This window comes from Oncorhynchus masou, chromosome 9 (assembly GCF_036934945.1).
Source record: "Oncorhynchus masou masou isolate Uvic2021 chromosome 9, UVic_Omas_1.1, whole genome shotgun sequence".
Taxonomy (NCBI): domain Eukaryota; kingdom Metazoa; phylum Chordata; class Actinopteri; order Salmoniformes; family Salmonidae; genus Oncorhynchus; species Oncorhynchus masou.
The window spans coordinates 83,735,276-83,751,641 of NC_088220.1; the positions used below are offsets into that span (position 1 = coordinate 83,735,276).

Below are 16,366 nucleotides of genomic sequence, written 5' to 3' on the forward strand. Positions count from 1 at the left end.
ACTAAAGAGAACCATGTTCTGCTAACTATAGAGGACCATGTTCTACTCACTGAACTACAGAAGACCATGTTCTACTAACTGACCTACAGAGGACCATGTTCTACTAACTGCAGAGGACCATGTTCTACTAACTATAGAGGACCATGTTCTACTCACTGGACTACAGAAGACCATGTTCTACTAACTATAGAGGACATGTTCCACTCACTGAACTACAGAAGACCATGTTCTACTAACTGACCGACATAGGACCATGTTCTACTAACTGCAGAGGACCATGTTCTACTAACTGCAGAGGACCATGTTCTACTAACTACAGAGGACCACGTTCTACAAACAACAGCGAACCATGTTCTACTAACTACAGAGGACCATGCTCTACTAATTATAGAGGACCATGTTCTACTAACTACAGAGAACCATGTTCTCCTAACTATAGAGGACCATTTTCTACTCACTGAACTACAGAAGACCATGTCCTACTAACTGACCTACGGAGGACCATGTTCTACTAACTGCAGAGGACCATGTTCTACTAACTACAGAGGACCATGGTCTACTAACTACAGATGACCACGTTCTACTAACTACAGAGAACCATGTTCTACTAACTATAGAGGACCATGCTCTACTAACTATAGAGGACCATGTTCTACTAACTATAGAGAACCATGTTCTACTAACTATAGAGGACCATGTTCTACTCACTGAACTACAGAAGACCATGTTCTACTAACTGACCTACAGAGGACCATGTTCTACAAACTGCAGAGGACCATGTTCTACAATCTACAGAGGACCATGTTCTACTAACTACAGAGGACCATGTTCTACTAACTACAGAGAACCATGCTCTACTAAGTATAGAGGACCATGTTCTACTAACTACAAAGAACCATGTTCTACTAACTATAGATGAGCATTTTCTACTCACTGAACTACAGAAGACCATGTCCTACTAACTGACCTACAGAGGACCATGTTCTACTAACTGCAGAGGACCATGTTCTACTAACTACAGAGGACCATGGTCTACTAACTACAGAGGACCATGTTCTACTAACTATAGAGGACCATGTTCTACTAACTATAGAGGACCATGTTCTACTAACTATAGAGTACCATGTTCTACTAACTATAGAGGACCATGTTCTACTCAGAGGACCATGAACTACAGAAGACCATGTTCTACTAACTGACTAACTACAGAGGACCATGTTCTACTAACTGCAGAGGACCATGTTCTACTAACTGCAGAGGACCATGTTCTACTAACTACAGAGAACCACGTTCTACTAACTATAGAGGACCATGCTCTACTAACTATAGAGGACCATGTTCTACTAACTACAGAGTACCATGTTCTACTAACTATAGAGGACCATGTTCTACTCACTGAACTAACAGAAGACCATGTTCTACTAACTGACCTACAGAGGACCATGTTCTACTAACTGCAGAGGACCATGTTCTACTAACTGCAGAGGACCATGTTCTATTAACTGCAGAGGACCATGTTCTACTAACTACAGAGGACCATGTTCTACTAACTACAGAGGACCATGTTCTACTAACTACAGAGAATCAGAGAATCACGTTCTACTGACTATAGAGGACCATGCTCTACTAACTATAGAGGACCATGTTCTACTAATTACAGAGAACCATGTTCTACTAAGTATAGAGGACCATGTTCTACTCACTGAACTACAGAAGACCATGTTCTACTAACTGACCTACGGAGGACCATGTTCTACTAACTGCAGAGGACCATGTTCTACTAACTACAGAGGACCATGTTCTACTAACTACAGAGGACCATGTTGTACTAATTACAGAGAACCATGTTCTACTAACTATAGAGGACCATGCTCTACTAACTATAGAGGACAATGCTCTACTAAATATAGAGGACCATGTTCTACGAACTAAAGAGAACCATGTTCTGCTAACTATAGAGGACCATGTTCTACTCACTGAACTACAGAAGACCATGTTCTACTAACTGACCTACAGAGGACCATGTTCTACTAACTGCAGAGGACCATGTTCTACTAACTATAGAGGACCATGTTCTACTCACTGAACTACAGAAGACCATGTTCTACTAACTATAGAGGACCATGTTCCACTCACTGAACTACAGAAGACCATGTTCTACTAACTGACCTACATAGGACCATGTTCTACTAACTGCAGAGGACCATGTTCTACTAACTGCAGAGGACCATGTTCTACTAACTACAGAGGACCATGTTCTACAAACAACAGCGAACCATGTTCTACTAACTACAGAGGACCATGCTCTACTAATTATAGAGGACCATGTTCTACTAACTACAGAGAACCATGTTCTCCTAACTATAGAGGACCATTTTCTACTCACTGAACTACAGAAGACCATGTCCTACTAACTGACCTACGGAGGACCATGTTCTACTAACTGCAGAGGACCATGTTCTACTAACTACAGAGGACCATGGTCTACTAACTACAGATGACCACGTTCTACTAACTACAGAGAACCATGTTCTACTAACTATAGAGGACCATGCTCTACTAACTATAGAGGACCATGTTCTACTAACTATAGAGAACCATGTTCTACTAACTATAGAGGACCATGTTCTACTCACTGAACTACAGAAGACCATGTTCTACTAACTGACCTACAGAGGACCATGTTCTACAAACTGCAGAGGACCATGTTCTACAATCTACAGAGGACCATGTTCTACTAACTACAGAGGACCATGTTCTACTAACTACAGAGAACCATGCTCTACTAAGTATAGAGGACCATGTTCTACTAACTACAGAGAACCATGTTCTACTAACTATAGATGACCATGTTCTACTCACTGAACTACAGAAGACCATGTTCTACTAACTGACCTACAGAGGACCATGTTCTACTAACTGCAGAGGACCATGTTCTACTAACTACAGAGAACCATGTTCTACTAACTATAGAGGACCATGTTCTACTCACTGAACTACAGAAGACATTGTTCTACTAACTGACCTACAGAGGACCATGTTCTACCCACTGCAGAGGACCACATTGCTAATGTGGATGGAGTTCCTGCCCTTTCAGTTTTTCATGTGATTCATCTCTTTTCTGAAAAAGGCCAGTTTCAAATCATGTTCAATAAGTTATGGTCTGATGTTTGTGCAAGCTTGCATTGTAGCCAAGTACTAAGGAGGTGGAGGAGGAGGAGGGGGAGGATGAGGAGGAGGATGAGGAGGAGGAGGAGGAGGAGGAGGAGGAGGAGGGGAGGAGGAGGAGGAGGAGGGGAGGAGGAGGAGGAGGAGGAGGAGGAGGAGGAGGAGGAGGAGGGAGGAGGAGGAGGAGGAGGATGAGGAGGAGGAGGAGGAGGAGGAGGAGGGGGAGGAGGAGGAGGAGGAGGAGGAGGAGGAGGATGGGAGGAGGAGGAGGAGGAGGATGAGGAGGAGGCGGATGAGGAGGATGAGGAGGAGGCAGAGGAGGAGGAGGAGGATGAGGAGGAGGCGGAGGAGGAGGAGGATGAGGATGAGGAGGAGGCGGAGGAGGAGGAGGATGAAGAGGAGGAGGAAGTGGATGGGGGGGGGGGAGGATGATGAGGAGGAGGAGGAGGAGGAGGTGGAGGAGGAGGAGGAAGTGGAGGGGGGGGGGAGGGGGAGGGGGGGGAGGAGGAGGAGGAGGAGGAGGAGGGGAGGGGGGAGGGGGAGGAGGGGGAGGGGGAGGAGGAGGAGGAGGAGGGGGAGGGGAGTGGTGGGGGAGGAGGAGGAGGAGGAAGTGGAGGGGGGAGGAGGAGGAGGAGGAGGAGGAGGATGAGGAGGAGGAAGTTTAGGAGGAGTGGGAGGATGAGGAGGAGGAGGAAGTGTAGGGGGGAGGTGGAGGGAGAGAGGCAGTAGGAAGTTTAGGGTGAGGGGAAGGTGGAGGAGGAGGAGGGGTAGGAGGAGGAGGAAGTAGAGGAGGGGAGGAGGAGGGAGGTGAAGGAGGAGGTTGGGGGGAGGAGGAGGTGGAGGAGGAGGTTGGAGGGGAGGAGGAGGAGGTGGACAAGGGGGAGGATCAGGAGGAGGGGAAGGACGAGGAGGAGGAGGATGAGGAGGAGGAAGTAGAGGAGGGGGAGGAGGAGGAGGTGAAGGAGGAGGTTGGGGGGAGGAGGAGGTGGAGGAGGAGGAGGGGTAGGAGGAGGAGGAGGAGGATGAGGAGGAGGAAGTAGAGGAGGGGAGGAGGAGGAGGTGAAGGAGGAGGTTGGGGGGAGGAGGAGGTGGAGGAGGAGGTTGGAGGGGAGGAGGAGGAGGTGGACAAGGGGGAGGATCAGGAGGAGGGGAAGGACGAGGAAGGCAGGAGGAAGGCAGGAGGAATGGTTGGAGGGGTAATTTGCTGGTGTGGGGTGAAGTGGATGATTGCACAAATTACAGTATTGCTACACAGTTGACTCCTGATGAGTCCAATCTCTGTTCTAATGTGCATTTCATCAGTCCTACACCCCCAAAAAAATCACTTTTATTTAACTGGGTATCTGTGTGCTTTGGTTTATCTGTGAACTCTGGTTAACTGTGAGTGCTGGTTTATCTGTGAGCTCTAGTTATCTGTGAGCTCTGGTTATCTATGAGTGCTGGTTTATCTGTGAGCTCTGGTTAACTGTGAGTGCTGATTTATCTGTGAGCTCTAGTTATCTGTGAGTGCTGGTTTATCTGTGAGCTCTGGTTAATCTGTGAGCTCTGGTTAATCTGTGAACTCTGGTTAACTGTGAGTGCTGGTTTATCTGTGAGCTCTAGTTATCTGTGAACTCTGGTTAATCTGTGAGCTCTGGTTAATCTGTGAGCTCTGGTTATCTGTGAGCTCTGGTTTAGTGCACTCATTGACAGCAGTCCCAGAAAAGCAGCAGTCTGTATTTAGGTGTGAGTTGAGAGATGTAGGTTGAGGGTTGCTATTTTGAGGCGATGTGCGTTAAAAATGTGGAGTGGTGTGTGTGTGGACTGTCTAATTCAGAGGTAGCTAGTTCTCCTGTGTTGTTGAGGGCCAAACTCTGTCTACTGCCTCAGGGTCAGTGAGCAGAAAACTTTCTCTGTGAACAAACAATCAAACAGCAATCAAACAGCAATCAACACACACACACACACACACACACACACACACACACACACACACACACACACACACACACACACACACACACACACACACACACACACACACACACACACACACACACACACACACACACACATTGAAACACAAAGACATAAGATGCTTCATTTCCCTCCGTTTGGCTTGACACACCCGAACAAAATTACTGTGGAGCAGACGGATGGGGTCATACATTAAAAACACAATCACACGTACAGTCACATGTACAATCACACAGTCACCCATCCCCCCTTCACACACACTCTCACACAAACGCGAAACCACTAACGCATTTTTCTCAATTGGGAACAAGCTATTTTTTGATCTGTGTTGAAATGTATCTACAGCAGAACAGTAATGATCAAATGCTCAAAATACATTTTCAGGACTTTTTCTTAGATCACCTCATCGGTTAATACAAAACATTAAATACAAATGTCATCGGGGGAACACTGCTACCAGCTATTACCATATATGCTGCTACCAGCTATTACCATATATGCTGCTACCAGCTATTACCATACACTGCTACCAGCTATTACCATATATGCTGCTACCAGCTATTTCCCCATATATTGTTACCAGCTATTACCATATATGCTGCTACCAGCTATTTCCCCATATACTGTTACCAGCTATTATCATATATGCTGCTACCAGCTATTTCCCCATATATTGTTACCAGCTATTACCATATATGCTATTACCAGCTATTTCCCCATATACTGTTACCAGCTATTACCATATATGCTGCTACCAGCTATTTCCCCATACACTGCTACCAGCTATTACCATATATGCTGCTACCAGCTATTTCCCCATACACTGCTACCAGTTATTTCCCCAAACACTGCTACCAGCTATTTGCCCAAACACTGCTAACAGCTATTTCCCCATACACTGCTACAAGCTATTTCCCCAAACACTGCTAACAGCTATTTCCACAAGCACTGCTACCAGCTATTTCCCCATACACTGCTACCAGCTATTTCCCCATACACTGCTACCAGCTTTTTCTAAAAAAAAACACTTCTACCAGCTATTACCATATATGCTGCTACCAGCTATTTCCTCATACACTGCTACCAGCTATTTCCCCATACCCTGCTACCAGCTATTTCCCCAAACACTGCTACCAGCTATTACCATATATGCTGCTTCCAGCTATTTCATCATACACTGCTACCAGCTATTATCATATATGCTGCTTCCAGCTATTTCCCCATACCCTGCTACCAGCTATTTCCCCATACCCTGCTACCAGCTATTTCCCCAAACACTGCTACCAGCTATTACCATATATGCTGCTTCCAGCTATTTCCCCATACCCTGCTTCCAGCTATTTCCCCATACCCTGCTACCAGCTATTTCCCCAAACACTGCTTCCAGCTATTTCCCCATACCCTGCTACCAGCTATTTCCCCAAACACTGCTACCAGCTATTATCATATACACTGCTTCCAGCTATTTCATCATACACTGCTACCAGCTATTATCATATACACTGCTACCAGCTATTATCATATAAACTGCTACCAGCTATTATCATATACACTGCTACCAGCTATTTTCCATACACTGCATAGAGGCAACCACATTGTTAACAATAATTGTTTGTCCCCTATATGACATACGAGATAACAACCAACACCATCTTCTCAACCTCCTTCCACCATTTCAACCACCCTGTTCCAAGGTACATCCCCCAGGTACATTCCAAGATACTTAAAACCTATCTTAAACCATTCCAACCCCCCCTGGGCAAAGCCATGATCCCTCCAGACCATTTCCCAGTCTGTAGAGCAGTACCCCCCCCCCCCCCCATTTACCTTTTCCGAGTATATTCCCCCTAAACCGATCAACCATGAGACTCAAGCTATTCACCTCTTCTTGATTTTTTCACTGGAATAACTACATCATCAGCATAGGCTGAGAGATGAATATGAGGAATATCCCCTGAAAGGTACATCCCTTCAATGCTACTTCTAATGCTATTTAGTAGTGGCTCTATAGCAATGGTATATAATATTCCCAACAACGAACACCCCTGCCTAATACCTCGACACACTTTTAAAGGAGCACTCAAGCCACTTTCAATACACTTTCAATGTCACCCTATATCACCCTGATCATGGCAATAAAACCAGAGCTGAAACCAAATGCCACAAAGATGAGCCATAAGAATTGAAGTTCAATTCGGTCAAATTCCTTTTCCTGATCAATTGAAATTAGACCAGCATCCAACCCAATAGCCCTAGAGCCGTCCAAAACATCCAGAATCAGGGACATGTTATCCTCTATCTGCCTGCTGGGAGCACAGTAGGACTGATCTGTATGTATGATTTAACCTATCACATCCCTCAGCCTGTTGGACAAAGCCTTGAACAGGATCTTATAATCAGTGCACTGCAAGGCCACCGGCCTCCAGTTCTTCACATCCACAGGGTCACCCTTTTTTGGGCAGTAGGTTGAGGTGGACTGCCCTTCTGCAGCTTATCGGTAGTAACCCGCCGGTCAAACTATCGTTAACTACTGCTAGCCAATCCTCTCCCATTATAGCCCCCCAAAAAGACTTTAAAAAGTCAACGGGAAGCCCATCAATGCCCCGTGTCCTTCCATTTTCCATGCATTTTAATTCAGTGTATAGCTCCTGCAAAGACAATGGTGGCACTAGTTCAACCTGAGCATCTGCAGCCACCTGTGGGAGCCAATCAAGGAACTGCTGTGTCACTGTTTTATCCTCTTTGTACTCACACTTCTAATTCCACTTGTAGAGCTCAGTATAGAACTCTACTGTCCTCTTTCTAATTCCACTTGTAGAGCTCAGTATAGAACTCTACTGTCCTCTTTCTAATTCCACTTGTAGAGCTCAGTATAGAACTCTACTGTCCTCTTTCTAATTCCACTTGTAGAGCTCAGTACAGAACTCTACTGTCCTCTTTCTAATTCCACTTGTAGAGCTTAGTATAGAACTATTGTCCTCTTTCTAATTCCACTTGTAGAGCTGTAGAACTCTACTGTCCTCTTTCTAATTCCACTTGTAGAGCTCAGTATAGAACTCTACTGTCCTCTTTCTAATTCCACTTGTAGAGCTCAGTATAGAACTCTATTGTCCTGTCTTTCTAATTCCACTTGTATAGACTGCTAATTCAGTATAGAACTCTACTGTCCTCTTTCTAATTCCACTTGTAGAGCTCAGTATAGAACTCTACTGTCCTCTTTCTAATTCCACTTGTAGAGCTCAGTATAGAACTCTACTGTCCTCTTTCTAATTCCACTTGTAGAGCTCAGTATAGAACTCTACTCTCCTCTTTCTAATTCCACTTGTAGAGCTCAGTATAGAACTCTACTCTCCTCTTTCTAATTCCACTTGTAGTGCTCAGTATATAACTCTACTCTCCTCTTTCTAATTCCACTTGTAGAGCTCAGTATAGAACTCTACTGTCCTCTTTCTAATTCCACTTGTAGAGCTCAGTATAGAACTCTACTCTCCTCTTTCTAATTCTACTTGGGCTAGTGAGCTCCTGTCCAACAGCTGATTTGAGGCAATGATTCTTCTTTGTCCATTCCTTTTCTCTAAACCAAAAAAAATATAAATGAGGCATCCATTTCAGAGATTCCCTGAAACAGACGCCTCACATGTCCTCAACTGTCAGCATCATTAAATAGTACCCGCAAAACACCAGTCAAAACGTCAGCAGTGAAGAGGCGACTCCGGGATGCTGGCCTTCTAGGCAGAGTTCCTCTGTCCAGTCTCAACGTCAACAGTGAAGAGGCGACTCCGGGATGCTGGCCTTCTAGGCAGAGTTCCTCTTGTCCAGTCTCAACGTCAACAGTGAAGAGGCGACTCCGGGATGCAGGCCTTCTCGGCAGAGTTGCAAAGAACAAGTCATATCTCTGTCCAGTGTCTGTGTTCTTTTGCCCATCTTAATATTGCATTTTTATCTGAGATATGGCTTTTTCTTTGCAACTCTGCCTAGAAGGCCAGCACCACAGAGTCGCCTCTTCACTGTTAACATTGCGACTTGTGTTTTGTGGGTACTATTTAATGAAGCTGCCAGTTAAGGACTGTTTCTCAAACTAGACACTCTAATGTACTTGTCCTCTAGCTCAGTTGTGCACCGGGGCCTCCCACTCCTATTCTGGTTAGAGCCAGTTTGCGCTGTTCTGTGAAGGGAGTAGTACACAGCGTTGTACGACATCTTCAATTTCTTGGCAATTTCTCGCATAGAATATATGTCATTTCTCAGAACAAGAATAGACTGATGAGTTTCAGAAGAAAGTACTTTGTTTCTGGCCATTTTGAGGAGTAATCAAACCCACAATTGCTGATGCTCCAGATACTCAACTAGTCTAAAGAAGGCCAGTTTTATTGCTTTTTTAATCAGGACAACATTTTTCAGCTGTGCTAACATAATTGCAAAAGGGTTTTCTAATGAAAACCTAATGAGAGAGAGAGCACCAGACATAGAGTGCTATGCAGAGAGATGGAGACAGAGAGAGAGCAAGAGATAGAGGGAGCGAGAGAGGGAGAGGGAGAGAGAGGGAGAGAGAGAGAGGGAGAGAGAGAGAGCACCAGACATAGAGTGCTATGCAGAGAGATGGAGACAGAGAGAGAGAGAGAGAGAGAGAGCGCTGCATGCTACTCACTGCCCGGCAGGAGCACCAGAGGAGATGGAGCCATAGTGCTGAGAACGAAAGAAAAGAAGGGCAGAGTGACGTAGAGAAAGATAATATAAGAGGAGAAAGGGAAGAGGGGAATCTGGGGCAGATGCACATTAGTGACAGACATTAACATCGGCAGGCTGGAGCAAGAGAACGTGAAAGAGGCTTGGAGAATAACACATCATAAGAAGAGAAGAAGCGTGAGAGCTGAACACTGAAGGATGACAGAGCACCAGTCCTGAGATCAACCCTCATCCTTCCCCCTCTCCTCACCCCTCCTCTGACCCCATCCCCAACATTACCCTCCTCCCTCTCTCTCTCTGTGGTTAGACAAGACATGATGACCGGTCCTGACCAGATTCCACTCTCATCGCATCCTTGTGGAACCACTTCATCTCCTCTGGACTTCTTCTCAGCATTCTGACTGGCACTCTTCCGACCACTTTCACATATTCTCTCCAGGAGAAGACAGGAAGGAATACTGTATTCTGTCCAGGAGAAGACAGGAAGGAATACTGTATTCTCTCCAGGAGAAGACAGGAAGGAATACTGTATTCTGTCCAGGAGAAGACAGAAAGGAATACTGTATTCTCTCCAGGAGAAGACAGGAAGGAATACTGTATTCTGTCCAGGAGAAGACAGGAAGGAATACTGTATTCTCTCCAGGAGAAGACAGGAAGGAATACTGTATTCTCTCCAGGAGAAGACAGGAAGGAATACTGTATTCTCTCCAGGAGAAGACAAGTAGGGGGAAGTTTGTCATCTCCTTGCTGTCAGGACTGACTTTTTTTCTTCAGAGGGAAGATAAGGACCGACAACACCGAGAAGACTTCCAGTTCACTGAGGCACAAAACAACAACACTGAGAAAGAAACAACATTTTAAACACGGAAAGAATACAGGACATTCTAACATCAACAGGTCATTTCAACAAAAGATCAAGACATTTTAAAACTTTATCTCAGTCTCACTCTATTCATCCACTTCTCTTGGACTCTCTGTCCTGAACATTTCTCTGTGAGGGTCAGTCGGTCCATCCAGCCCAGCCATGCAGGTGTCTATAGCCTGTACGGACCCCCACATGAAACGTGGAAATGGGGATCACAAGAATGCCACCAGCCCGGGGAATGCAGCTCGGGCCAAGTTCAGAACCGTGGCCATCATAGCACGTAGCTTTGGGGCGTTCGCACCCCGACACCACATCTCCCTCAAAGAGTCCACGGGGAAACTGACCGGCATGAAATACAGGTGAGTGTGTGTGTGAGTGCGTGAGTGTGTGTGTCTGTGTGCTTGCGTGTGTGTGAGAGAGAGAGAGTATGTGGCTGAAGTTGGGGGTTAGCATAGTGTGTGTTGTATCATTAACGTAGTCGATTCAATTCAAGGGGCTTTATTGGCATGGGAAACATGTGTTAACATTGCCAAAGCAAGTGAGGTAGATAATATACAAAGGTTAAATAAACAATAAAAAATTAACAGTAAACATTACACATACACAATTTCAAAACAATAAAGACATTACAAATGTCATATATATATATACATACAGTGTTGTAACAATGTACAAATGGTTAAAATACACAAGGGAAAATAAATAAGTGTAAATATAGGTTGTATTTACAATGGTGTTTGTTCTTCACTGGTTGCCCTTTTCTTGAAGCAACAGGTCACAAATCTTGCTGCTGTGATGGCACACTGTGGAATTTCACCCAGTAGATATGGGAGTTTATCAAAATTGGATTTGTTGTCAAATTCTTTGTGGATCTGTGTAATCTGAGGGAAATATGTCTCTCTAATATGGTCATACATTTGGCAGGAGGTTAGGAAGTGCAGCTCAGTTTCCACCTCATTTTGTGGGCAGTGAGCACATAGCCTGTCTTCTCTTGAGAGCCATGTCTGCCTAAGGCGGCCTTCTCAATAGCAAGGCTATGCTCACTGAGTCTGTACATAGTCAAAGCTTTCCTTAAGTTTGGGTCAGTCACAGTGGTCAGGTATTCTGCAGGGACAGTTTGAAGGACTGTTGGAAGGACAGTTGGAAGGACAGTTTGAAGGACTGTTGGAAGGACAGTTTGTAGGACAGTTTGAAGGACAGTTTGAAGGACTGTTGGAAGGACTGTTGGAAGGACAGTTTCGACCAGTTTCTCACCGCTGGAAAATAATCCATCTGACCTGGAAATTATTATGTGGATTACAGTTAATGGATATTCTTATAAGGGTTGATACATTCTGTTGTGCAGGGAAATTCTCCAGAACAAAGAGTGATCAGATGAAGATAGCACACCTGTAGGTGATCAATCTGTCGTCATATACTTTAGCATCGCACTTAACCCTAATTTGCAGGTGATCAATCTGTCGTCATACCCTTTAGCAATGCACTTAACCCTCATTTGTAGGTGATCAATCTGTTGTCATGCCCTTTAGCAATGCACTTAACCCTAATTTGTAGGTGATCAATCTGTCGTCATGCCCTTTAGCAATGCACTTAACCCTAATTTGTAGGTGATCAATCTGTCGTCATGCCCTTTAGCAATGCACTTAACCCTCATTTGTAGGTGATCAATCTGTCGTCATGCCCTTTAGCAATGCACTTAACCCTCATTTGCTTCCGGGGATCAGTACTACTTTGGCTGACCCTTTAAAACAACACATTGTACTCCAGGTATCTGGTGACATACACTACCAGTCAGAGGTTTTACAACATCTACTCATTCAAGGATTTTTCTTTATTTGTACTATTTTCTACATTGTAGAAAAGTAGTGAAGACATCAAAATGAAAAACAAATATGGAGTCATGTAGTAACCACAAAAGTGTTAAGAATCTCAAAATATATTTGGGATTCTTCAAATAGCCACCCTTTGCCTTGATGACAGCTTTGCACACTCTTGGCATTCTCTCAACCAGCTTCATGATTAGTCACCTGGAATGCACTTCAGTTAACAGGTGTGCCTTGTTAAAAGTTAATTTGTGGAATTTATTTCCTTCTTAATGTGTTTGAGCCAATCAATTGTGTTGTGACAAGGTAAGGAGGGTATATAGAAGATAACCCTATTTGGTATAAGACCAAGTCCATATTATGGCAAGAACAGCCCAATCTGAAAAGCGAAATGACAGTCCATCATTGCTTAGGTCAGTCAATATGGAAAATTTCAAAAATGTTGAATGTTTCTTCAAGTGCAGTCGCAATAACCATCAGGCGCTATGATGAAACTTGCTCTCATGAGGACCGCCACAGGAATGGAGGAGGCAGAGTTTCCTCTGCTGCAGAGGATAAATTCATTAGAGTTACCAGCCTCAGAAATTGCAGCCAAAATAAATGCTTCACAATGTTCAAGTAACAGACACATCTCAACATCAGCTGTTCAGAGGAGACTGTATGAATCAGACCTTCAGAATTGAATTTCTTCAAAGAAACCACCACTAAAGGACACCAATAAGAAGAAGAGACTTGCTTGGGCCAAGAAACACGAGCAATGGACATTAGACAGGTGGGAATTTGTCCTTTGGTCTGGAGTCCAAATTTGAGATTTTTGGTTCCAACCACCGTGTCTTTGTGAGACGCGTTGTGTGGGTGAACGGATGATCTCCGCATGTGTGGTTTCCACCGTGAAGCATGGAGGAGAAGGTGTGATTGTATGGGGGTGCTTTGTTGTTGACACTGTCGGTGATTTATTAAGAATTCAAGGCACACTTAACCAGCACGGCTACCACAGCATTCTGCAGCGATACGCCATCCCATCTGGTTTGCACTTAGTGGGACTATAATTTGTTTTTCAACAGGACAATGACCCAACACACCTCCAGTCTGTGTAAGGACTATTTGACCAAGAAGGGGAGTGATGGAGTGCTGCATCAGGTGACCTGGCCTCCACAATCTCCCGACCTCAATCAAATTGAGATGAATTGCGATGAGTTGGACCGCAGAGGGAAGGTAAAGCAGCCAACAAGTGCTCAGTATATGTGGGAAAAGCATTCCATGTGAAGCTGGTTGAGAGAATACCAAGAGTGTCCAAAGCTGTCATCAAGTCAATGGGTGGCTATTTGAAGAATCTCAAATATAAAATATATTTTGATTTGCTTATTAACACTTTTTTAGTGATTCCATATGTGATTCCATATTTCATAGACTTGATGTCTTCACTATCATTCTACTAAGTAGAAAATAGTAAAAATGAAGAAAAACCCTTCGGTGTTCTAAAATCTTTGACCAGTAGTGTATATATATATATTGATATATATTCGTACTGCAGGGATTTCAGAGCAGAGAGTGACTGAGAAGGGCTTTATGATGCAGGGTTATAAGATAAAAGTGTATTCTGCGTCAGAGAGGTCTGATGCATTTCAAGCATATAGCATGCAGCATATTTCTGCACCACCCCTGTGTAGATGTAATTATCATCTTTCCGTGTTGCACCTTGATCTAGGAAAGGGGTGAAACACACACACACACTCTGAGATCATGTATTCATCACAAATATGCTCCTCTTGAAAACCAACATATTGACAATGACACCAATCAACTGAAGTGTATATAATCAATAATCAATGTATTGATGAAAGACACCCCAGTGAGCCTTTTGGGAAATCCCATTGAGATTTGGTCTCTCTCTCTCACACACACACATGCACATAACACACTCACTCGAGCAAAGGCATTTACACAAGAAACTCTTACAGTACTTAGTGGTGAGCTCCAGCTCTGAGAGCAGTCTCTGGTTCCTCTGCTGTCATTACACTGATGGACGCACACACACACACACACACACACACACACACACACACGCACACACACACACACACACACACACACACACACACACACACACACACGCACACACGCACGCACGCACGCACACACACACACACACACACACACACACACACACACACACACACACACACACACACACACACACACACACACACAGGCACACAGGCACACAGGCACACAGGCACACAGGCACACACGCACACACGTGCGCACGCACGCACACGCACACGCACACGCACACACACACACACACACACACACACCAATCAGGATCTCAGCGATCACTGCCTCATTGCCTGCATCAGCTATGGGTCCTCGGTCAAACGACCACCCCTCATCACTGTCAAACACTCCCTAAAACACTTCTGCGAGCAGGCCTTTCTAATCGACCTGGCCCGGGTATCCTGGAAGGATATTGACCTCATCCCGTCAGTTGAGGATGCCTGGTCGTTCTGCCCTCGACCAGCACCAAAACATCGTGTGGCGTACTGCATTACCATCAAATAATCACCTCGATATAAAACCTTTCAGTGAAGTCAGGAACCAACACACAGTCAGTCAGGAAAGCAAAGGCTAGCTTTTTCAAACAGAAATTTGCATCCTGTAGCTCTAACTCCAAAACGTTTTGGGACAGTGTAAAGTCCATGGGGAACAAGAGCACCTCCTCCCAGCTGCCCACTGCACTGAGGCTAGGCGACACGGTCATCACCGATAAATCCATGATAATCGAAAATTTCAAGAAGCATTTCTCTACGGCTGGCCATGCTGTCCTCCTGGCTACCCCAACCCCGGCCAACAGCTCCGCACCCCTCGCAGCTACTTTCCCGAGCCTCCCCAGCTTCTCCTTCACACAAATCTAGATTCCAGATGTTGTGAAAAAGCTGCAAAACCTGGACAAATCAGCTGGGCTAGACAATCTGGACCATCTCTTTCTAAAATGATCCGCCGCCATTGTTGCAACCCCTATAACCAGTCTGTTCAACCTCTCTATTGTTTCGTCCGAGATCCCTAAAGATTGGAAAGCGGCCGCGGTCATTCCCCTCTTCAAAGTGGGTGACACTCTAGACCCAAACTGTTACAGACCTATATCCATCCTGCCCTGCCTTTCTAAAGTCTTTGAAAGCCAAGTCAACAAACAGATCACCTACCATTTTGAATCCCACCGTACCTTCTCCGCTGTGCGATCCGGTTTCTGCGCCGGTCACCGGTGCACCTCAGCCACGCTCATTGACCTAAACGACATCATAACCGCCATCGATAAAAGACAGTACTGTGCAGCCGTCTTCATCGACCTCGCCAAGGCTTTCGACTCTGTCAATCACCGTATTCTTATCGGGCAGACTCAACAGCCTTGATATCTCAGATGACTGCCACGCCTGGTTCACCAACTACTTCTCAGATAGAGTTCAGTGTTGTCCGGACCTCTGGCAGTGTCTATGGGGGTGCCACAGGGTTAAATTCTCGGGCCGACTCTTTTCTCTGTATATATCAATGATGTTGCTCTTGCTGCGGGTGATTCCCTGATCCACCTCTACGCAGACGACATAATTCTGTATACATCGGGCCCTTCTTGGACACTGTGTTAATTAACTAACCTCCAAACAAGCTTCAATGCCATACAACACTCCTTTCGTGGCCTCCAACTGCTCTTGAACACTATCAAAACCAAATGAATGCTTTTCAACCATTCACTGCCCACACCCGCCCGACTAGCATCACTACCCTGGACGGTTCTGACCTAGAATACGTGGACAACTACAAATACCTAGGTGTCTGGTTAGACTCTAAACTCTCCTTCCAGACTCATATCAAG

General features: G+C 45.0%; 1 protein-coding gene across 1 annotated transcript in view; it reads left to right on the top strand.

Moving 5' to 3' along the window:
- Positions 1–10,519: 10,519 nt before the first annotated feature.
- The window catches only part of kcnab1a (potassium voltage-gated channel subfamily A regulatory beta subunit 1a), a 124,105-nt gene continuing 118,258 nt past the window's right edge, over positions 10,520–16,366 (top strand). The window contains exon 1 of the mRNA XM_064975300.1: positions 10,520–11,034. Coding sequence (XP_064831372.1) covers positions 10,835–11,034 — 200 coding nt within the window. The 5' untranslated portion in view covers positions 10,520–10,834. The remainder of the gene's footprint in view (positions 11,035–16,366) is intronic.